Source organism: Bactrocera oleae, chromosome 4 (assembly GCF_042242935.1).
Source record: "Bactrocera oleae isolate idBacOlea1 chromosome 4, idBacOlea1, whole genome shotgun sequence".
NCBI lineage: Eukaryota > Metazoa > Arthropoda > Insecta > Diptera > Tephritidae > Bactrocera > Bactrocera oleae.
This window is the reverse complement of record NC_091538.1, coordinates 42,406,967-42,429,969: the sequence shown is the minus strand read 5'-3', so window position 1 is coordinate 42,429,969 and position 23,003 is coordinate 42,406,967. Positions and strand designations below refer to the sequence as shown.

Below are 23,003 nucleotides of genomic sequence, written 5' to 3'. Positions count from 1 at the left end.
TGATGGTGAAATATGGGAGTGAATTTTGAGTCTGAAAGCTTCTAGTGGAAAATTTGACCTAATATTATTGTCTTGAAGTTTGTTTATAACTTAAATGATTCAATGTAAAATTCTGATTATTTTAGTGAATAGTGAAATATTAATGTTTTGTGGTGTTCAGTTAATGTGGAAACTGCCGGCGTTGTTGCTCTCCCTACATGATGGATGAACTTTAAACCTGATCAAAGGGAAGAGTTAAACTTTTTGAAAATATATCAGGATATCTCTCTATTACAGCTATGTATGTATATATGTGTATACGTATGTATGTATACTAGTATATGAAATAATAAACAAAATTAAAAAAGAACGCAATTTGTGTTTCAAAATGAAATTTTTATTTATTATAGAAAATTAAATGAAATTAATAATTACAAGCAAAAAACTTTATGATGTAAAAACTACGATTTACAAAATACTATAATGTGATATAAAATTTTACAATTATTGCATAGTTTCACACATGATATTCATTGGGTAATTCTGAAAAAAAAAACAGAAAATAATATCAGTGTTTTCTTTATTTATATAAGTAGAGTAGATAAAAATGAAGGAAACCGCTGATCATTTTATTAATTTTAATATAATTATGCCACATTAGTTTAAATTGTTCTTGGTGCTACAAAAAATTTAAATTTTACAGACCATAATTTTTAAAGCAAACGAATTGTGAAGCAACACGAGAGCTTTAGAAAACATTTCTAAAGTTTATAAATAGCATAAGTTCGCAGAGCTTTTGAAAATAGTGATAATAGAAATATTTGCGCTCAAAAGTAGGTAACGCTTGTAAGAAATTGTGATTTATAAATGTTGGGCAACATTTTTTGTTGTATAAAAATACTACTAGCAACATTTGTAAATATATCTGATATAAACACCAGAGGAACTTAACTTGAAATAAGAACATACACTGTTTTTACAAGCGTCTCGTGTTACCTCAGAGCTTTTACGCAGAACACTTGCTTGTTTTCTTAACTGTTTGAAAAGGTTTTAATAGCATACGATTTCAGCGTTTCTTTTTTTCAATTTTTCAAAATTTAAAATTTTTATGCAACAAATTATTATTTTAGACTTAAAAGTGAGTTGTAAGCATTACGAAACTTAAGGTATTTTATACGAAAAGGCCATTTCTTGAAGATTTCTTTTTAAATCGAATTTAATCTAACTAAAATAAACAGTTACGTATATGAAACAATATTCACGTTTTTGTGAATTTTTCGATCATTCACTTATAACATTTTCTTTTCTTTGTTTTAAACAATATTTGCACTTTTTTTGTTGTAGTTACAAGAACATTAAAATAAGTAGACGAAAGAAAATATCTGTAAACTAAAGGTAAATATACAAATGTGTTTTTCTCTTTTTGTTTTGTGTTTTTTTTTTTCTTTCTTTTCTATATCTACCGCATCTCAGCCTATTACAATTTGAACTTTTTAATGCATATTTTTTATTTAATTTTTTTTTATCATTCAAACATCAAACATCGATACTAAGCTTATATAATTATTTGAATGCAGTTAAATGTAGGTTTTTATAATTTTTGGCAGTGATTTTGCTACTCACACAGGAAATTATACAAAATATCTTAAGCTTACGCTTTGGGATAATACATCATATTCGAATGTGGCGGAGAAGAGCTTTGAGTGTGTACAAACGTAAAATAATCTTCATTTTATAGTAGGGGAAAAACTATTTCATCTTCATATATTCATGAATGATTTAAGAGAACTTTCACTTGCGCTATGTGGAAGCTTCTCTGGATTAAAGCTTTTTTTATGATATTTGCCGTTGTAAATTGAGCTTTCGTATATTTACATGCGCGCATTATCTTTTTCCTGTTAGTTAGCAAATTGATTTATCTGATAACTCATTGTAGAAAGCTTTTTAGTTTATTTTGACATTTTTAATCCTTTTATGAACTTTCTACGAAGTTTTTTCAGATACGAATATTTCGTAATATGTATATAAAAGGAAATGGTGGTCTCTATAAAATATTGAACTTGAAATACTCTTCTTTAATAACAAATGAGCTTAAGAGCTTAAAGGTTTTAAAATGTGTAAGAGTGCAATCTCGGAATTCGCACACACTTTCAAGTCTTTTCGCAGCCAAACGATCGAATACAAATAGTTTTAATTTCTCTTGCCATTTTCTTTAAGTCCTTCCCCCACTTATTAACTAAAGCAGCGTGCAAAGCATTCTTACATTTTCCTAAATATAAACAGTGAACAATACTAGTACAGATCGTGCCCTGCACTCGCTATGATACGCTTCTATATACAGTTAGCTTTTAATAATACCCGGCGAAAGACCTAAAAGAAAGTACATTTTATTTAATTAAATACACTAATTTATAATACCAAGTTAATAGTTAAATATGTTCTGCTTCGCGCTTTCAACTTATAAACCAAGCGCAACAAAGACAATAAATCTAAGTAAGGATAAATTTTAGTTACAATAATTATGTTTAATAATAATGATAAATACAATAATAGTTCTAATAAAAAATTGCTTTACTTTGGTAAAATTCATCATTTGTTCTGTATGCTCAATACAAGAAAGCTTTCATAGAGCTTTACGCGATTGAGCTTTTAAGCACTTAAATATTTTTTCAAATAAAAATTTATTATTTTATTTAAAAACGAAATACAATTACGACTAAAAGGCGAAAATTATGTTTAAGCTCTTAAATAATTGATTTTTGTTTTTGTTTGTGTTGTTACTAAATTTAATTGTATGCGTGAATTAAAGCAGCATTATTGGCGTCGCACACCTGATATTCGCTTTGTGTATTGCCAACATAAGGTTTCTTACTAATCTGAACTTGATTCTTCTTAATGCACACAAGCAACGGGAAATACTATTTGTTCAAGAATTAGCCTAAACTTAACAGTGAGATACAAAAATGAACAATCTTCATAATTTACGTAACAAATTTATTTGTGTGTCTTGCGCGTCGCGTTTAGTCAAATGCAATTTAGTTAGTTGAATTTCTCAGTGTGTTGTATGTGTGCGTTTTCTTTTAAAACTAATTTTTAATTTCTAAGCTTTTTAATTTTGCATTTTTTGCGTGTTGATGGCACAATATCATTATTTTTATTTATATCATATAAGGATCTATTCTTTCATTTTGTGTTTTTCTCTTAATGCTTATACTTGTCAACGACTAATTTTAGTGTGTATGCTTTTTTTATGATTTATATTTTTTTTCCTTTAACCTAGTTACTCTGCTATATACATATGTACTGCTTCTCAGCTAGTCTCAATACATTTGCACTTTTGCTGTTTTTTGATGATACATTTTTAGTTAGCTCACTTTCATGCGTCATGTTTACTCAGTTGTTGCTTCACTTCCATTGTTGTAAATATTATTTACATGTGGCGCTTCATATGTAACGCCAAGTGGTCCGATCTCGAGAAGCAACGATCGCAGTTGCGGCATTTGAAAGGTTTGGCGCCCGTGTGCTTGCGATAGTGACGCGTCAACTCGTCACTGCGTGCGAAGCGCCATTCACATCCCTCCCAGGAGCATTTATACGGTTTTTCGCCTAGAGAAAGAGAAAAAATTGGAAAACATTAGTCATTATTGTGTTTAGTGAAGTAGTTTTAAATATTATTGGTAATGTTAATATTAACAGATTTTGCTTGTTTTTTGGATTTTATATCTACACTTGAGTTGCTTGAAGAACTTTCTTGTAAGCCTCCTAAAGTTTCTCAAAATCAAGAAGAAAAATTTATTGTTTATCATATTGGTGACATTTACAGATTTCTTCTACATCCTTCTTCTTCACAAATAGAAAAGATTCCATACAAGATATGATTTTGAATGTTCAGTTTTAATGGCAGCTATATGCTATAGTTCTCCGATATCGGATGTTCCGACGAATGAGTAGCTTCTTGATGAAAGGTATGAAAAATTTCAGTTCGATATATCAAAAACTCAGGGACTAGTTTGCGTATATACAGACAAACGGACGGACAGACAGACGTACAGAGAGACGAACAGAGAGAGAGAAATGGCTAAATCATCGTCATTCTGATGTATATGTATATACATATTTTATAGCGGTTCCAACGTTTTATTGTGGGTGTTACAAACATCGTGACAAATTTAATATATCTTGTTAAGGATATATAACGAATCTCATATAAGGCAACAAAAACTAAACTGGGTCGATGTAGTTGTTATCTATATCATATGTAGTGAAAAGGAAAGGTAAGCGAACGTCACTAAAATCATCGAACGGAAGCCCCAGGAAACAAACTTTTTAATAATGTTGAATACATAGAAGGGGATATTAGATGATTAAGTTTAAGTCTGTATCATAAAATCTGAATCCTATGGGGGATATGTCACAGTTCAGTCAGGATAAGTAGAAGAATAATCCGATACAATATCTAAAACGACATTACAGACAAAGGGTCACAAGGGTTTATCGTATCTTCTGTATCATATACATATATTAGTTATGCATGTGTGGATAAAATAATTTCCGAATTGAATAAAGTTAAAAAGTGAGAAAATTGAACGATTGTAGAATCACACAGAAAATCTTTAGAATCACAGCTAACTTCATGCACAACAAATAGAAGAAATAGTAAATGTGAGAACCAATCTCTCTCTCTTTCTATATCTCTCTCTACCTTTTGATAGAGATAGAGTAAAAGCAAAGGCGAGGAAATTGCTGCACCAAAATGCTACTCGAATTCTCAATGCCTTTATCTATATGATATCTATGTTAGTAAGTAGTAAGAAGTGTCCATTGTTGATGGGTGCTTAAAGTTCAAACTTTTCGTTGACTAAATACACATTCGCAACCTCAACTGTCATATGTCAAACTTGCCCACTCCTCTCTTCGAAAATACAACTTATTAAAATATAATTGTGAAACTTTCAATGTATTTTTAGCTCTTTTACTTTTAGACTCATAAGGGCAGCAGCAAAATGTAAAAGAATGTTTGGAAAGTATGTTAAACAAAAAGAAAATTCTGATGCAACACAAAATGAAGAAAGTTTTCGCATTTCGCTAACAAAATATGCGCCGGCATAAAGAAGAAACAATGAGAGAAAACAGTGCTTTCCGCTTCAGTACATCGGTAAGTTCTCTAAGAAATCTGCATACATATAGTATTCGCAGAAGTAAACAAAACAAATATTGAGAGAACAACAAGCACAACAACAACTGCAATGGGCGCAGTGAACAAAAGCTTCATAGCTCAAGTAACGACAAAGTAAATTAAAATTAAAATTGTAAGAGATGCTAAACAACTGCGAAACAATTAAACAAAACAAAAGAATTATTACTTACAAGAAAGCCAAATATTTGCATCAGGAGTAACTGGCACGAAATGGAGTATGACAGTGAGCTATAATTTGATGCAAAGAATATTTGAAGCATAAATGCAAAGAAAAATGAGAAGTATACTGCTGGGAGCTAAAGAAAACAGCTTTTCCAAAAACAAAAAAAAAATGTATATATTATATAATTAAATATATAAAAACACAGTTAAGACTCTCATTTAAGATTGTTCATGAAACCAAAAGTTTGTATACTTAACACAATGCTAGATTCTAAAGTTTTTAGAAGCTTACAATGACAAATAAGAGTGTTTCACATATATACCAAACAGAAAAATAATAAAAAAAAATACGATTTTATTATGTAATAAATTACTGAACGAAAGATGTACAAAATTTATAAAATATTTGGCCAATAACGATGAATTAATATTGGTTGGTTAGCGACTGGTAGACTGGACGTCGAACGCACACACTTAAGGCATTATTAGGTTCATTATGCTCCCAAATGAGTTAAGTACAACTCCGAAGGTTTTATTTTTCCAAACCAAATTGCTCAGTTCTTTCAAGGTTCTATCATTGGAAAGAGGACATTCTGTGCCAATCAGCTGAATACTCAGCAAACAAGACCCCTTTTTTGCGCAGCGTACATATATTACATTATGGTAATATGGTAGATGAGCGACAAGAGCCATAATAGGTCCCTTTTGGGTAGATCAAAGACGCTTGGCTTTTGAGCAAAAGGCCGTCATAGATCGACACAGCTCATTAAGCCCACCACAACTCCATCCGATTCACCTAGTTCAAAGCCAGTATGGCTACCGAGATATTTTAACCTCATTCTTGCAAAAGTTGGACAGTGGAAGAGGAAATATCTGGATATTTCCACTATCCTCCATACAACTTTGGCAATTCGCATCCGACAAGAATTTAACCTCATTGAATACATAAGTATAATATATAGGAGTATTGCTCAGAGCAATGCATTTCAGAAGGATCTCGCAGGTCCTGATTGTTCGCAGATACTACGCTAGAACGCTGAGAATATTGAGGCAAGAATGCTTGTTCTCCGTTATGACCAGGCAGACAAAAAAGTCTATCACTCTACAACCAAGACTATGATTAGCCCTGAGCAAATAGTCAGTGAGTTCAATTACATCTACTGCTACATTGCAGTGGTATGGTAGCCTGAAACTAGGTTTGACGAAGGGCTGATTCAGAAGATGCCAGATTATATTATGAGCTCAATAGCATTCCCCTAAAACCTTTTGCCAAAGGTTCGCATTTCCCATAATTGGTAAATAGGTATAGGGTTCATATATGTATGTATATATGTAAACATTTCTAAGTCTGAAAAGTCAACTAATTACAGCAGAGTCAGAAATATTATGGCTCTTGCGCCTTGTAAATTATGTGCGAACTGAAAATGTGACTGTCTAAATTTCGAGGTTTCGGGTTTCTTTTTATAAATTTTCATTGAAATAGATTTAAATTTGAGTTATATTTTACTCATTTCGTTTGCTTTTCTTTCTCATCGCTTACTGTTTATATTCCACTGTGGCAATGCGTTCTCCTTCCGGTAAACATTTTAACAATGTGCTGCTTCCGGCGCTGGTGTAACACACAAATCACAGAAGAGTAAATACACGGAGGCAATCGGACGGAAGAAGTGTGCTAAAAAAAAGTACACATAATTTTTTAATGCGCCCTTCGAGCTTTTGAATATTTTGTGAAGTGGCCGACAATATAAATATAGAACTCATATTGACCATTAATGAAGCTCAAACTTTTGTCACTCTACTCCAACACTCGTTTGATATCGAAATGCCCAACAATAAACTCTCTTCTTAAAAAATTGAAGTCCACAAATTTCAAGGTATCGACTAAAATAGTCAAGTCGCGTTAGCAGCACACACACAGAAAATCCGAAAGCGAAGTCGCGAAATGATACAAGTAGCTGCCAGTTCTACAACGCTTCTATCGGCAATTTTAACCATTGCAACGGTTTATTAATCCGCTCAAAGAAACTTACAATTTGCTCAATTTATGACAGATTTCGTAGTTCAAGGAAAATGCCGTTAAATGCGCGGATCGCGCTTCGCACTTAGACATAACTTTAAAAGCCGCTTGCAACATCGTAACAACAACGTTAACCACAACTTAAGCAAATCCCCCGCCCATACTCACACACAGATAATGCCAGCTAGTTTTGCCATTCATATTTGGCCATTTCAATTACTTAAGCGTCGAAGCGGCTATAAAAATGCCAAAAAGGAAAATCGTTAGGAAAAGATTACAAATGCAGTCAAGTGAACGGACACAAACAGACCATAAAAATGAGAAAATCCTACAACGTGAATGACAAGCGCAACTTACTTAGTTACTTATTATTGTAGGACAAGCAGATGAAACCAACGCGAACAAGTAAATAAGCGTCGGATGAGTATTGCGAGCCAGTTGCAGCTTCGCAACCACTATATCCGCATCGAGCTTTCAGCGCAACAAAAGCCAAATATGCGAGCAAAGTAAGTTAGTGGCCAGAATGAGCGGAGATACATTCAAAATGGCGGCGCAGCGGCGGAAAGCGAAATGTTGTGGTAATAGAAAATTCACCAAAAGAAAATTAAAAATTCCTTTAGAGCTTAAGACAAAGGAGGCGACCGCCTAAGTGCAGATATGTAAGGTTGAACAGCTTGACGTGGCGGATGCAGGGATACAAGGAAGGCGCGCAGATAGCTGGCTGGCGAAAGGCGGGTTAACTGTATGTTTTATAAAATATTGACAATGCAGAGCAAGTAAAGTGGAACGGAGAGATAAAGTAGCAAATGTATTGCGCATTAAGTTTACTAAGGAGAAAGCTGAGCCGGGAAAAAAGTTCTATATGATTTTATTATGATAAGAACAACCTAAATTAATTTATGGTTTTAAATTACAATTAAATTACAATTTCTAGAAAGCGACCAATATTTTCAAGAAACAAAATTAATTAATGTGGAAGTGCTGCTTTTTTTTGGTGTTTATGGTTACCTTCTTTAAGATAATCTAAATATTTGCAATATAACCCAAAATTATATATTAAAAAACATTTAATAATGTGATGACATATATAATACTTTTTTTGTGAATCTTTTTACTTAAGAATTTTTAACTAGCCAAAGATATATCCTGGATTAAGTAGTGATCAATGTGATCAATCCGATTATCTGCTGAAAAGTAATAAATGTAGGGAATTAAGTATCAAATGTAATTAGATTTTGGAATCACTACCACTGTCACTGGTAATTTAATTTCCCTTAAGTCTCCTATCTGTTTTAATCATAAGAACTTCTTAGACTACTTGATTTATATTATCATATTTTTTGTAAAAAAGAGTTTAAAATTAGATCGCCAATTTTTTCGAGCATCTACAATAGCAAACTGTCCCACAGTGCACCGTTTGATACAGCACAGTACTCACATATGCAGCGCAGTGCAGTGAAGTAAGAAACTGCTATTGTAATAAAAACTGCGCTGCTACACGACTTAGCCATGTTTTGTGGTCTAAACTGGAGGATATCAATTCAGACATCTTAGGCTGCTTACATGAGTCAGTTTGCGTGTGTGCGCTATTGGACGCTGCTGCATGCACCATTGCCCGAAAAAGGAATCAGATTGAAAACACACAAATACAGAAACAGCAATGCGATTGCGTCCGTTAGCGCCGGAGCAAGCCACTTGCTAACGAGGCAAAGCTTGTGAGTGAGTTAGCAATTCACAGCATGGCGACAGCTGCCGTTGATAAAGCGTTGAGGTTACATTTTATCTGCGATTTGGGCAATAAATTTTCGTGTAATTTTATGGCTGCGTTTTAAAAATTCATACAACGTGCTGGAGGCAAGCGGCGTTCGCAAGGAGGCCGAGAGCAGAAGGCGCAGTCGCCGCCACAGCCAACTGACGTCGCTAAATTTTTAAGTTGAGTGCAGTTTGTGGCCGTAACAACTTTCTGCGCTTGTGGCCGTTCGGCGCTCGGCTGTCGTCACTGTACCGTTTTTGTACGGCATTGCCATTATTTACACACTCGAAAATACTACGACTTCCTGCTGGCATCTTAGACGCGTTCGTCCATATACATACATACTTGTGTGTGTGTGTTGGTTGAGCATGTGTGTGGCACTCGCTATCTATAGCAATTGTTTGCTGCAGATTGTCGTAGATTTAGCACATACATTTTCTCACATGCATGTGTGTGTGTGTGTTTGTGGATGCGCGCGAGTTTTATTGCAGTCCGCTTTAACTGCAGCTGGTTTCTTCTCTCTTGCTGGTATTTACTTCCGGTTCTTAAGGTTTTAAAATAAATATAAGCATAGCTTTTGGTTGCAGCTTTCTCTTTGGCTTTCTGTGGGCTGTTTCTACTTTATTGTTTACCGCATAATTTTTTCCTCACTGCTTCCCGTTTGGCTCTTCTTCGTTTTTGCGGAAACAAAATCTCATTTTTTTACCCATTGCCGCTTGCGGTGTTCCGTTAGATCCCAGCGTGTATCTAACACTTAAATACTTAACCTAGTTCTGCTAACATACTGTTTCTTTGGGCGGTAACTGCCGAGCACGCCATTGGCACACGCTCAGTGACTGTAGCAATATTCGCAGCGTTTTGTGGTTAACTAGCTGATATTCGGATACCGTAATCATATTATGGCTTTTTTACAGCTTTTCCACAGTGCAATTGAATTTTATCACTAAAGGAGAAGGGAGAAGCTTGGGAAACGCAAATGTAAATGAACAGATAGCCGAATGAAAATAAATTTGATTTTTTTGAGCTACACTATTTTATTTAGCAGTACTGCCAGAACGATGCCGATCATTATAAAAATAACCCTTACATACAGACTGTTTTAAAAATTACAATGATTAAGGAACTTTGGAATGATAATAAGGCTCAAATTTTGCTTAAGTCGATTTACTAGAACATAAACGAGATGGAGATGTCAGCAAAATAGGGAACACCTCGATGGAACGCTTATGGAGATTGCTAACTTTAGGGTTTCCAAAGTTTCGCGGCTTAGACAACTTGATCGTGTTCACATGAATTGCGAAATATAATTACATTTTCATGCCAATGAATTCAGAATGTGGATACTTAGAACCATGGAACGTTTAGTATAGATCATAATTTTTCAAAGCCATATATAGGTTCATCTATATGATGATACGTTTTGAAATATATACAACGAAAAACTATTAAATTCGGTTGCACCGATAACAATGGATAGTGGAAATGTTATTATAATAGTATGTAAATAATTAAAAATGTGGTTACTAATCAATTGCCTATGATCAGTAGCAGATTGGCAAACGTAATGCAAATTTTTAAATCTATAATAGTTGCTTAGTGGATACTAGTTTTCTGTCAAACAAAAGATAAGAATTCCATTCTACACAGTTTGTCACGCATGTCACGACAAACCTCAAAAAATAGCTAAATAAAAAATGTTAACAAAAAACAATATACAACAACACAATTAAGCAACGTGACTAAAACTAGGTGAGTAATGTTTATATATACACGTGGATGTACATATGTCAGTATGTATTTGGTTATCAGCTGTAGTTGAAACCAACTGGGTTCTGAAAATAAGCGAATATTTCTGAAAACCGCAAAAACTCGCATCGGAATGTGCCGCGGAATAATCAGTAAAAATCGCTTGCGAACTATGCAAATATGCATAAACTGTATACACGAGTATCTATATATATACATGATATATATGTATTTATATAAATTTTTTTATGCACATACCATTGAGAATGAACAAATAATAATCAAACTAAAAAATGTGGACATACTAGAAATTAAAAGTTGGAAAAAACAACGGGAGTGGGGAGGGAGGCAGTGGTTCTTATCAGCCGCTGCATGCAGGTGTGTTTTTATAGTATATATATTAATCATGTAAATTACCCCTCATTGAAACATCAAAAAACTAGACCATTCTTTATTAAAATCGTACTAGTGAAAAAAGGAACATTTCAGAACAGTTACAAACAGAAAACAGACAATAACGGCGAATTAGAATTTTTTCAAAAAATTCAGGATCATCAGGCGAAAGTCCAAATTAAATAAGTTATATATCTTGTATCAACTACTAAACAAGTATATTTCTCACCAAAATCTGACAATTAACAAAAACCCATATTAGTAATTGGTATGCCGTCCTGTACTGTAACTGTAAAACTATTCTTTGCGAGTACATTTCGCTGCAGGGCAGTTGCCGGTGGAATTTCAGCAATGTTTTATGTGGAAACTATCAATAAAAATGCAATCGAATTAGAAGAAGTATTTTGTTATTGTCGTTGTTATTACAACAATTCTAAAAAAATAAAACATTTCAATCTCACCCAGGCCCCCGTGCGCCAAGTGCAAGTGAGTCATTTGATACCGAAATCAGCGGTTTAATTAAACTTTTTTCTTATCTGTAAAAATTCACAATTACTATGACGAATGCAGAAACAAAACAAAATACAAACAATACACGGTGTATAGCCTACAGCTGTCACTCTGCAATGCTTTTGGCAATAATTTTTGTTTTCGAACGATAGCGAAACGATGTCGTCGACATCTATTGAGGCTATTTGATAAACATACAAAACATTCAGGCAGGCATATCTACAACTTTACTTTTATCTTTTGTTTATTTGAATATTTAGTTAGTAATATATGTGTGTACGATGAATAACTTAGTATTTTTTAAAGATTTTTCTAAGTGATGTTTTATATAATATTATACTGCTCTTTTTTCCTTCCTTTTACATATTTTTTCTTCAAAAAGCGTTTTGAAATAAAACAAATGAACTGGAAGCCCCGACATATCGTTTATAAATGGATTACAGAATCCTTACTTAATATTTTAAGTATATGTTTTAAACGGAAGGTACTTTTATCGTTTAATTATATAACTGTAAAATCTCGTATAGCTGGATGATACTCTCAATTTTTTTTTCTTTAAATACAAGTATCAATACGATCACTCAAGGCTACTATGTACTACAGATAAATACTCTCTAAAATGTCTATTCTGAGATAACTTTAAATATGATAAAGTATTTTTATATATACGTGTAACGTCGAATCGCACTCCTTGAAAAGAATAATACTTGGTTGAAATCTTTCACTATACAATCTTTAACAATATAACTGCAAAAATCTGTTGCTTAAGGATGCATATACCCAGAAACTCGACCAAAATTTGGAATTGGTCTATAAAAGATTAAATTAATTGTACTCAATTGAGAACCTTTCAAAGGCAAAAAAGTTGTCGAAATAACACTTTATGTAAATTGATATTATACCTATATACAGGTTGATTGAAATATTTCTGCGCTCGAAATGAAAAAATACTGTTGGTACGAAATGTATATTTTTACTCAATATAATCTCCCTTAACTTCAATACATTTATTCCAATGATCCTCCCCCTAATTTTATGCCATCACTGCTATGAGAAATTTCCGTAAGCTCTACGAAATACCCGTCTATATGTCTGTAATAGCTTCTTCTTTCGATGAAAACAGATTTTTTATAAGTAATTCTCCATGTAAAATATGAAGCACTCATTCTTCTAAGATGCCCATTTCATTAGCAATTTCACGCTTAGTCAAACTTGAATCTTCACTAACTATACCTATTATGAATAGTACGACCACGTTTACATTCACCAGCCCAAAATTCAACGATCCGTTTTTATGGTGAGGACTCCTCATACACTTTTTCCTTTGCTTTTAAAAATTTCAAAACAAAGAATCTAATCCCTGCGCAATATTCAATTTTCCCATATTAAAAAAATACTCTGACGCGTCAACTTCAAATAGCTTGTAAATAAAGAATTAATTAACAGAATCACTTATAACTTTGCATGTGTTCTCACGACAGATGTACCAACTTAAGAAAACAATAATTTGGAGCTAGAAATACTTTTTCTTGGTGAGACCAACCAACTTTTCAACTAACCTGTATGTATGTAGTAAAAAAAAAAGTAAACCTTGGTCTTTTTTTGGCTAGAACATGATTAAACGCCAACGAAACGCGACGGCCTTTTACTTTTATTAATAAAACTGTTCTCACGTCCTCTGGTTTCTTATATAATACTTATACCCCAACATTTATTAAAAAAATTTACGCCAATACTTTGTGAATTGCCAAAAGACTGATTTCTAAGAGGACTGCGACCAGTTTGAGCAACATCATTACTATTGCTATACAAAACTTCTTTAAAATAGAAAATTCTAAATAAATTTTAGTATGAAAGAACAACTTGAATTGTTCTAACAATTCAAGCCCAACAAAAACGCTTGCCGGGGATATTCAGAACTTACTTAAATACATTTTTTTAACTTTTAAAAATAATTTATTTTTAGTTTAAATTTACTAAGACCCAAAGCATTTGTCCACTTAAGAGAAGACCCTATGCTCATGCCTTTCATAATTCCATGCACTTTTAAAGATTTTTATGGCAGTTGTTATTTTGTTTATTTGCGTTTGGCAAATTTATTTACTTTTCCTTTGCCAACATTTTGAGATCCCTGCCGTCTCTTGTCGAATGCGCTGCTGTAGCTGCCCCACGTCGTTTATCTTTTGTCCTGCGCCATTTTATCTGATATCCTTGTTTGGCGATGCGCATTTCAAATTCAATACAGCCATTGGCAATTTGGCCTGCTCACCTATTACAACATGCCGCGTACTCGCCGCTTGCCGCTTGCCTTATACCTCGCACAATGCGTTATTTATGGCCCTGCCATTGATGCTGATGGCGAAAGCACTTTTGAAATTTTGCCAACAACGACAGCAACAACAACTCCTTCAAGCTGATTGTATTATTTTGCGTTTTTTGTGCGCCTAATAGCAAAAACATTACAGCAACATGCAAGCGGAAATCAGAAACAGCAAAAATAAGCTGCGGAACGATTGAAAATCCCCAACGACATTGCTTGAACATAATGCTGCCGTATACACCATATCCATGCCCATCAATACGTATGCGTGTGTATGAGTGTGCTTGGATTGGGTGAGCGTATGCGGTTGTGCAATCAGCTTGGCAACAGACAACGCTCGTTATAGCTGCTGGCGGACATAAGTTAACGATTGTTCATTCAGGCAGCCAAACAGCAGGCGAGAGTTCATTGTGACTCCTGCCGTGGCAGAGGAAGAAAAGTAGGCAACGGAAGGAAGCGGCAGCGACGGTAGGAGACGTTCGGTGAGACTGTAATTGCAGTCGAAACTTAGTGTTTGGGTTGTCTGCCTGCTGGTGACGCTGATTGCTGCACCAGTTAGCAGTTAAACACCGGTATTTGTGTTTGTGTTGCATGCACATATATACGTGCAGATGCAGCACACTTTCTGTGTATGTATGTGTGCGTGTGGAAAGTGCAAAAGTGCAAAGTTGTTGAAAAGTCTTACAACATATTCGCCCAGTCCGGAGGTTTTTACAGCAGCTTTTAGTGGATTTTGTGATTTCGTTAGTTGCTAAGGATTGCCGACAATCGCTCGTTTGCTGCTTGTGTATTAGTGCGCATTAACATGCGTGTGTGAGTGTATTGGAGTTATTCCGCAATGAAACTCTGCATATTTTCACACTAATAAATGAACTGGTCTGCAGTGAATCGATTTTAGAAGCTTTCTATTTATTTTAATCACCTTATTTGGCACTTGCAGTCCATAATTAGATTTATTATTATTTGAATATAAGAATTTATAAATTTTGTTATTTTTTAGATATTTTAAGTGTTTTATAAAGTAGTATAGTCCATATAAGCTCTATCCCTCAACATCCTCTTAGGTCCATAATTGAGTAGAATTGAGTTGATAAGAGTGCTTTCTTAGCAATTGTTGTTATATATTTTCGTTATTGACAAACAAAAACTAAGAAATAATATAATATTTATAATATTTCTTTAGTTCCGAAATTCTTGTGAGATTTTACTGATCAAGACACACAAACTCATTTTCTCCCTACTGTATGGGAGCCAATAAAATTTTAATATGATAAATTAACGCTAAGCTAATCAGTATTTGAAAAAGGAAATATAGTCACGAATATTGGGTAAATAAAAAGAAGGGTTCGTAAAAGGCTAAAATAAAATATTGAGTTTTTTAATTTTAGAACTAATTTTTTATGAGATTTCATTTATATTTTGGTATAATAATTATACAAGGTGAGTTCCAAAGTAAACAGTAAAAAAGTAACAAAGTAAACTCTAGTGGCGTTATCTATATGTCGACTAGTGCGTTAGAATCTGCTATCCTTTATCGACTTCCAGTAAAAATTTCATTAGTTTTTAATTATTGGAAGTGAAATTATTGTGTTTTAAGTGTCAGTATGTTTTCGTCATCGGTGCGAAAATGAGCTTCGAACAAAGAGCCAACATTAAATTTTCTTTTAAAATTGGTAAAACTTTTACCGAAACGTTTCAATTGATGAAACAAGTTTATGGCGATGATTGCCTATTCCGTAGCAGAGTGTACGAGTGGTTTCAACGTTTTCAAAGTGGTCGTGAGAACATAAATGAGAAACGAGCCGAAACCCAAAAAACCGCGCCTGGAGAACTCAAAAGAGAAGACAATGCTGATTTGTTTTTATGATTTTAAGGGTATTGTTCCACTCGGCCAAAACGTTAATGCGGTATTCTACCTTGGAGTTTTGAAGCGTTTGGTGCGCCGTATACGTCGCACTCGGCCCGAAAATCGCGAAGATGGAAGTTGGCATTTGTTGCACGATAATGCGCCGTCTTATCGATCAACGCTTGTGGCCGATTACTTGAACGAAAATCGTATTTTAACAACCAACCACTCCCCGTATTCAACTGATATGGCACCGTGCAACTTCTACCTTTTCGGAAAAATTCATTTCGATGAAAGGAAAGAGTTATGCAGACGTGGATGCTATTCAAAAGACTTGCACCGGCTTCTGGCGGCCATACCGGGCAACGAGCTAAAACACTCATTCGACATGCTTTTGGACCGTGCAAAAAGCTGTATTAAAGCAAAAGGAGACTATTTTGAATAAAATTAATTGATTTTGCCGATAGAACCATTTGTTCTGTCTTTTTTTTTAAAGTTCTGTTTACTTTGGAACGCTCTTTGTATCTATTTATTAAAAAGTAAGTATAAGTAGAAGGTGCATTTGTAATATAAAAATATATACTCTGAAATTAAAAAAAAATATATATATTGTACAGCTCATTACAACTTGAAAAAATTAAAATAAAATACCAAAAAATTAAAAATAAAAATACATATAAATTCAAACAAACGGAAAACTATTTTTTAGCCTACTTCCAGGCACGCGTACGTACATGTTCGATACACTCGAGTGCTATAAATCCGTATTTGTCAAGGTTGGACATTCATATATTATTTATGATCCATATATTCCGAAGTGTTGCGCTATTTCGTTACTATCCCTTGCATAGCAGACTAAAAACTCCGTTAATGGAAACTGCTGTAAAATTTATCATCACTGAGTTTGACAGCAAAACATTCAAAATTTCCACACGATAACACATAACTCAAATGTTATATATGCGCTAACGCATGTGTATGGATAGAGGTATCTGGGTAGGCAACCATTTGTCCACATATATAATATATACATACATTACTTGTATGAACCGCTTGCACGGATGCATCAATTGTTGCGGTCCAACAATTTCTCAAAATACCATAATTTTGATGAAATGACTGATTTTAGTGTTGAAAAGAGTTATATTTCATAATTCATGAGTATATTTGAGTACATAGAATACTTGAGTAAACATATGCGGCGACATACTTGTATATTTCTACGCATGGGAGCATCAGTCAAACAAGCAATATCCTTTATTTGTGTCCAACTGAGGCGAGAGTGTGAAAATTGTTCACCCCTCGCCATTTTATTGATTCATGGGGGTTTGCCGTTGGTTGTCCTCCGCCTTATCGTTTTTTGGATATAAACGTATGCGTATTTTAGACATATCGCTGTGTGAAGTATGTTTATGGGCTCACTTCTAATCAACTCTCTGTTGCTGATGGAACCTTGGATCTACCCTCGAAATTTGCTTTTCTTTTGATGGGTATGATTTACACATACTCATCATTTAAAAGATTTGGAGTGATTAAAGGATTTTGATTAAGATTACTCATCAGTATAACAGCTTTTACAGTTATTTAAAAGCTTTACTATATTTTACAACTAAAAGTATTTTTAAGGTTGATAAAGTAACGAAAGTTACAGTTTCTTTACACTTACCGGTATGCGTTCTTTGATGTGCTTTAAGATGTGAGCTTTTGGTATAGACTTTTTTGCAACCCAAAAATTGGCATTTGTGTATCCGACGCTTGGCATCTGGACTGTGATCGTGTAGTCGCTGGTGGGTCTTGGTGGTCACTGCCGAGTAAGAATAAAAAAAAAATATATAAATTCATTATAAAAAGGCTTGGACTTATTATAATAGACTTGCTGTCTTTTGCACAATAATTATGAACCTTAGCAGTTCGAAAAGTTAAAGTAAGCTTAAAATATTCTTTAAGCAGATAATTAGCGCAAACAATTGTTTGTTGAGAAAGGCAACATATATTAAGTGACTGTTATTAATTTATAACCACTTACCTTGTGTTTTAAAGAGCTTAACGCTTAATTAATATTTATGTTAATTCTTTGGGAGGTTTCTCATTACTTGTATTACAGCGGGGTTAAAGTCGTAAGAAAGAATTGTTCATTTTCTTTGGAATTTTATCCAAAGCTCTATAAACCAATCAAAAGCTTTCAGGACTACTTATAATATTAATTTAATTTAAAGCTGAGTAACCAACGATTCATTTTCTTATACAATTATATAGTTATACTGGTAAGTAGTGACAGAAATTATTAGAAAATATGATTCTTTAAAAAAGCTTTAGATGATTATCTCATTTAGTATTATAATTGAATTTTTTGATATTAAGCAATTCTAAATTTTTGTTCTAAACGAAAGTTTTGAAAAATTCGTTTCGAACGCCAGAAGCTATATTTCTTTCTCTTTCTCTCACACACTGTACACAATTTCAAACTGACTTTCTCTGTTTCTCGCGCACTCATCCTATTTCTTTTCCACCTATAATTTATAGAAGATATATCGCCGAGCTACTCACATGTGGTTACTTGCGGATTTTGCAGCTGTGTGCCGCGTTGGGCGATTTGCGCTGCTGTCACCGCCATATTCATCACATGTTGTTGCATTTGTTGTTGTTGCTGTTTGGATGTGGCTGACGCATTCAACATCGCTGCTGCCACACTTCCGCTGCCGCTATTCTGCATTTGTATGACACGCGCCAAACTAATGGCTCCACTCTTTGTGCCATTCGCCGATGTCAGACGAACGATGGTGCTGCGCGGAATGTTGGAGTGGGCCGTAGACGAGGATGACGACGAAGACAATGTTGATGGCTGTGACTGGGCTGCTGACGGCGGATGCGGCTCGGTATTTGTGCCGGCGCTGGCAGTTTGTATGCTCAAGTGCGACTTTTGTTGTTGTTGCGGCTGCAGGTTTTGCTGTTGCTGTTGTAATAGAGGAACTGTAGTCGACGTCAGAGTAGGATTCTTACTGCTATTGACCAGTGTCGTAACGGCGCTGGAGAAGCGTAGTATGGCGGTAGAAGTTGGCGTTGCAGCAGAATATTGCGACTGACCGATGCGCTGTTGTTGTTGCTGCTGCTGTTGTTGTTGTATAAGTGTAGCCAGTTCGGTAGCACTCATAGTACTAGCATCGATCTGTTGCTGCTGCCTCTGTTGTTGTTGCTGTGTATTGTTTGTGATGCTGGTTCGTATCGATTCGGGTGACGATGGCGGCGTTAAGGTCGGCAACATATAATCCTGCGGGCTTGTGCTACTACTGCTACTGCTGCCACCACCGTTGCTGTTGTTGCTACTTTGATTGTTGCTGTTATGGCCACTGCTGATGCTCACATTAATGCTATTAGCACGACTGTTAGCGCCCTTATTGTGCGCCTTTGTAGCGATTACACGCAATTTGATACCCTTCTCCGGCACCGCCGATAGAGTCGTGCCGATTTGGGCCGAATTGATGGTGCCAACGATCGGCGTCGGCGTGCTCGAAGCGGAGCCGCATGGCGAATACGCCAGCGAAGTGGCAGCGGCATTGCCCAGTGAAGTAGCCAACGCAGTGGCGGTGTACTTCTCTTCGCAGCTATCCGAATGCAGCTCTTCCTCGTCGTCATCGATGCGCTCCTGTTTGACTACCACCGAGCAACTCAGGGCCTGCGAGCCGCTGCTATCCCATGACATGCCGGAACATGTCGAGGACACTGAAGACGTTGTGGAAACTGAGTCGAGGTTTTGTTCTTTGATTTTAAGTTCCTCGAAGATACGCGCTGGGGCCGATAGCAGATCCCATGCTGTGTCGAGCTCATGAATCTTCTTGTATGACTGCAACTTAGGTTCATCGCGCAGATACCGCTCCAGTTCGTACCAAGTCTGAAAGAGGGAACACATTGTTAGAAAACATGACTACAAAGGCGAATAAGCATAGGAGAAGAGACATATCTAATAAGACTTACGATTAAAACCTCAAGTTAAGTAAACTGCTAACGACTTAAGGATGGATGTGGGGTAAAGAAAAAGCAAATATTTTTTGCAAGTGCTCTATTGGCGGAAATTTCTTTTAGATAAGACTCGAATTCGCTCTGATTAGATCACGGTAGCGATTGTTTGAAACCAGAGATTAGATTTGAAAATTAAAAATGGCAAATAATTGCTTATAAAAAAGCATTTCCTAACTTGTGTAACATAGTGTCATACAATCCTCGAGCGATACAAATATCTACTCACGGTTGTGAAATTTAATGCTTGTGGCTCATTTATTCAGTGAGTTATAGTACTTTTAGTAGTTTTCAATATAACCGTTAAATGCGAAGTGGGCGTGGTTATTATTCGATTTTACCCATTTTAACATAGTTTGAAGAGATAATAAAATCACTTTTTCTTTTTTAGGAGGCGGAGCCACGGCCACTTTTAAAAACTGTTTGGCCCAGAGGTGTCCCTGGCCACATCTTAATTTGCGGCTTAGATACGGCACTCTAAAAGTTTTCGTTTATTGGCATTTTGTAGGCGTGGCAATGGTCCGATTGCGCCTATTTGCAATTCCCTTGGATGCCATAGGATAAGTGCACCAACTTTCGTACCTTCATTTTTACAGTTATCCGGATTTCAAACCGTCTCTTCATCCTGATTATTTATATATATGTACATAACCCTTTATCTATCGCGATTAGTTATAGGTGACACAAACAATCGTTAGGTAATAAAAAAGTATAACACAAACAAGTCCGAATCATTCTGTTAAAACATCTTCTATAATGTGTTTGATTTGTACTCCCTAACACTTAAGCGTTAAATACTGCTTTCCAAATACGAAAATACTTGTAAATATGTTCGTACAATTGTGTAGCACATTACTTAAGAACGATACCAATATTCGGGTAATCATAGTTTGGACAATAAACCAAAAATGGAAGAGGAAATATGAAACATGAATAAAAAATTTACGGTTTGCACTTAATATTAGGTAAAGTAAAAAGTTCGTTCGGTTTTTTATTGATTTTTCAAAAGATGATAACTTTGTGTGCATTTGTTCGATTTAAGTCAAATATGTGCCGTTTTCTTCATAAACTTGTTGCCAACGAGATGCCAACCTCATTATACCCCTCTCGTAGAAGACGGCGTCCCTATTGGCAAAAAACTCGGAGAGCCAATTTTCACAGGCCTTTTCTTGAGGCCAACTTCTCACCATTAAGCGCGTTCGCCATGGACAGGAAAAGATGGTAATCACTTGGTACTAGGTCCGGACTATAAGGTGAGTGTATTAGAACCTCCCATCCGAGCTCCAGGAGCTTCTGGCGCGTAACAAAAGACGTGTGTGGCCTGGCGTTGTCCTGATGGAACACAATTCGGCCTCTGCTGACCAAAGATGGACTCTTCTGGATGAGTGCTGCCTTCAAGCGGTCTAGTTGTTGGCAGTAGAGGACTCAATTGAGCGTTTGGTCATAGGGGAGCAGCTCGTAGTAAATGATTTCTTGCCAATCCCACCAAACACACAGCAAAACCCTCCTGGCCGTCAATCCGGTCTTGGCCACCGTCTGGGCCGCTTCCCCGAGCTTTGACCACGACCGTTTGCGCTCGATATTGTCGTAAGTGACCCATTTTTCATCGCCAGTCACAATCCGCTTCAGAAACGGGTCGATTTTGTTGCGATTCTGCAGCGATTCGCAGATGGAAATTCGGTTCATCATGTTTTTTGCGTTAGTTCGTGTGGCACCCAAACATCGAGCTCCTTTTTGAATCCAAGGTTATGCAAATGGTTCCCAACGGTTTTCTGGTTTATCTTTATTTCCTCAGCAATTAAATAAGTGCTCACGTGACCGCGCCGTATAGTATGACATGATGCGACACGTAACACTAATACTATGGACAATAACGCCATCTCTTAGATAAAAACCGAACGAACTTTTTACTTTAGCTAATACATTTTTCTAGAGAATGTAGTTTCATCATGCCAAGAAATTTAAAGTACAAATTAGGTGTTGTTTGCTGATATTTATTATGGAAAGGTTTGATTTGATCGATGGGTTCAAATAAAAACACTAGTTTACCATACACCATATATATAGCCGCTGAGTTTCATAGCGCTCTTACAAATACACTTCTGCGATTGCGTGTCGAAATCGTTGCAACACAAAGAACACAATCTAATCGCGGATGAATCAGTAGCAAAGCAATTTTACTCACTCATGTGGGATGATTAATAGGTGCTTTCAACAACAATATGTACATATACGCCTTGTTCAAGGTACTTTTAACAAATGTACAAGTAAGTACATATACACCATGTAAAAAATTTTAAACTCGCTGTTTCGAACCAAATCAAAACTATGGAAGGGTATTGTAGAGCGGATAAAATTACTTCACAATGCAAAATGCGCAAATTTTTCTTATGGAAAATAAAATGAAAGTGAAATAATAAGAGTGCCTGGTGCACCAAATTCATTTCACACAAGTGAGTTTTTAAGAACAAAAATTTAAAATCTTTTGCCTGGACAACAGTTGTTGTTGTAAGCGAACTGGATTGCTGGTGCATAGAGATTATTAATCGCTACCATCTTTTGAGGTACTGCAATAGTAATCTATATCGCGTGCTCTTTTGTGACCTGTATAAAAGTTGGAACTAATTAGTAACCTCGGATTATTGACAACATGCAAACTGGAATCTGATACATCCATAAAGGTTACCCCATAATTCAATTTTCACAGTTTTAAACGGACCTTGTTTTCAAAAAGAAAATATAAGCGAAGAAGACAGTAGCGGCGATTTTCATTTTCTGAAGAGTAAGTACTTCAGTTTTAAAATGAGTTAAACTTTTTTTTCGATATATACATCAGTACTCCAAAATATTCAACACATTAATTGCCAGGCCAGTTCATTAAATCGAACTTTTCGTTAATTCGAGTACTTACTTTTTAAAAAATTGATAAATCGTCGTTTGCCTCTTTGGAATACGAATATTATTTTTGATGGCTTCTTTCTGAAGTTCAGTCCATACAATAAGTTTTGTGAAATCGACATTGTTCTGCTTTGCCCACTGGATACATTGTTTCAAAATTTTCACTGC

The 23,003-nt window shown here is 35.3% G+C and overlaps 1 protein-coding gene across 1 annotated transcript in view; it reads right to left on the bottom strand.

Annotated features, from left to right (window-relative positions):
- Positions 1-354: 354 nt before the first annotated feature.
- luna overlaps positions 355-23,003 on the bottom strand; it is a 355,849-nt gene continuing 333,200 nt past the window's right edge. The window contains exons 3-5 of the mRNA XM_014232061.3: positions 18,471-19,812; positions 17,590-17,727; positions 355-3,585 (exon numbers count right to left, since the gene is read on the bottom strand). Of these exons, the coding sequence (XP_014087536.1) occupies positions 3,410-3,585; positions 17,590-17,727; positions 18,471-19,812 (1,656 nt within the window). The 3' untranslated portion in view covers positions 355-3,409. The remainder of the gene's footprint in view (positions 3,586-17,589; positions 17,728-18,470; positions 19,813-23,003) is intronic.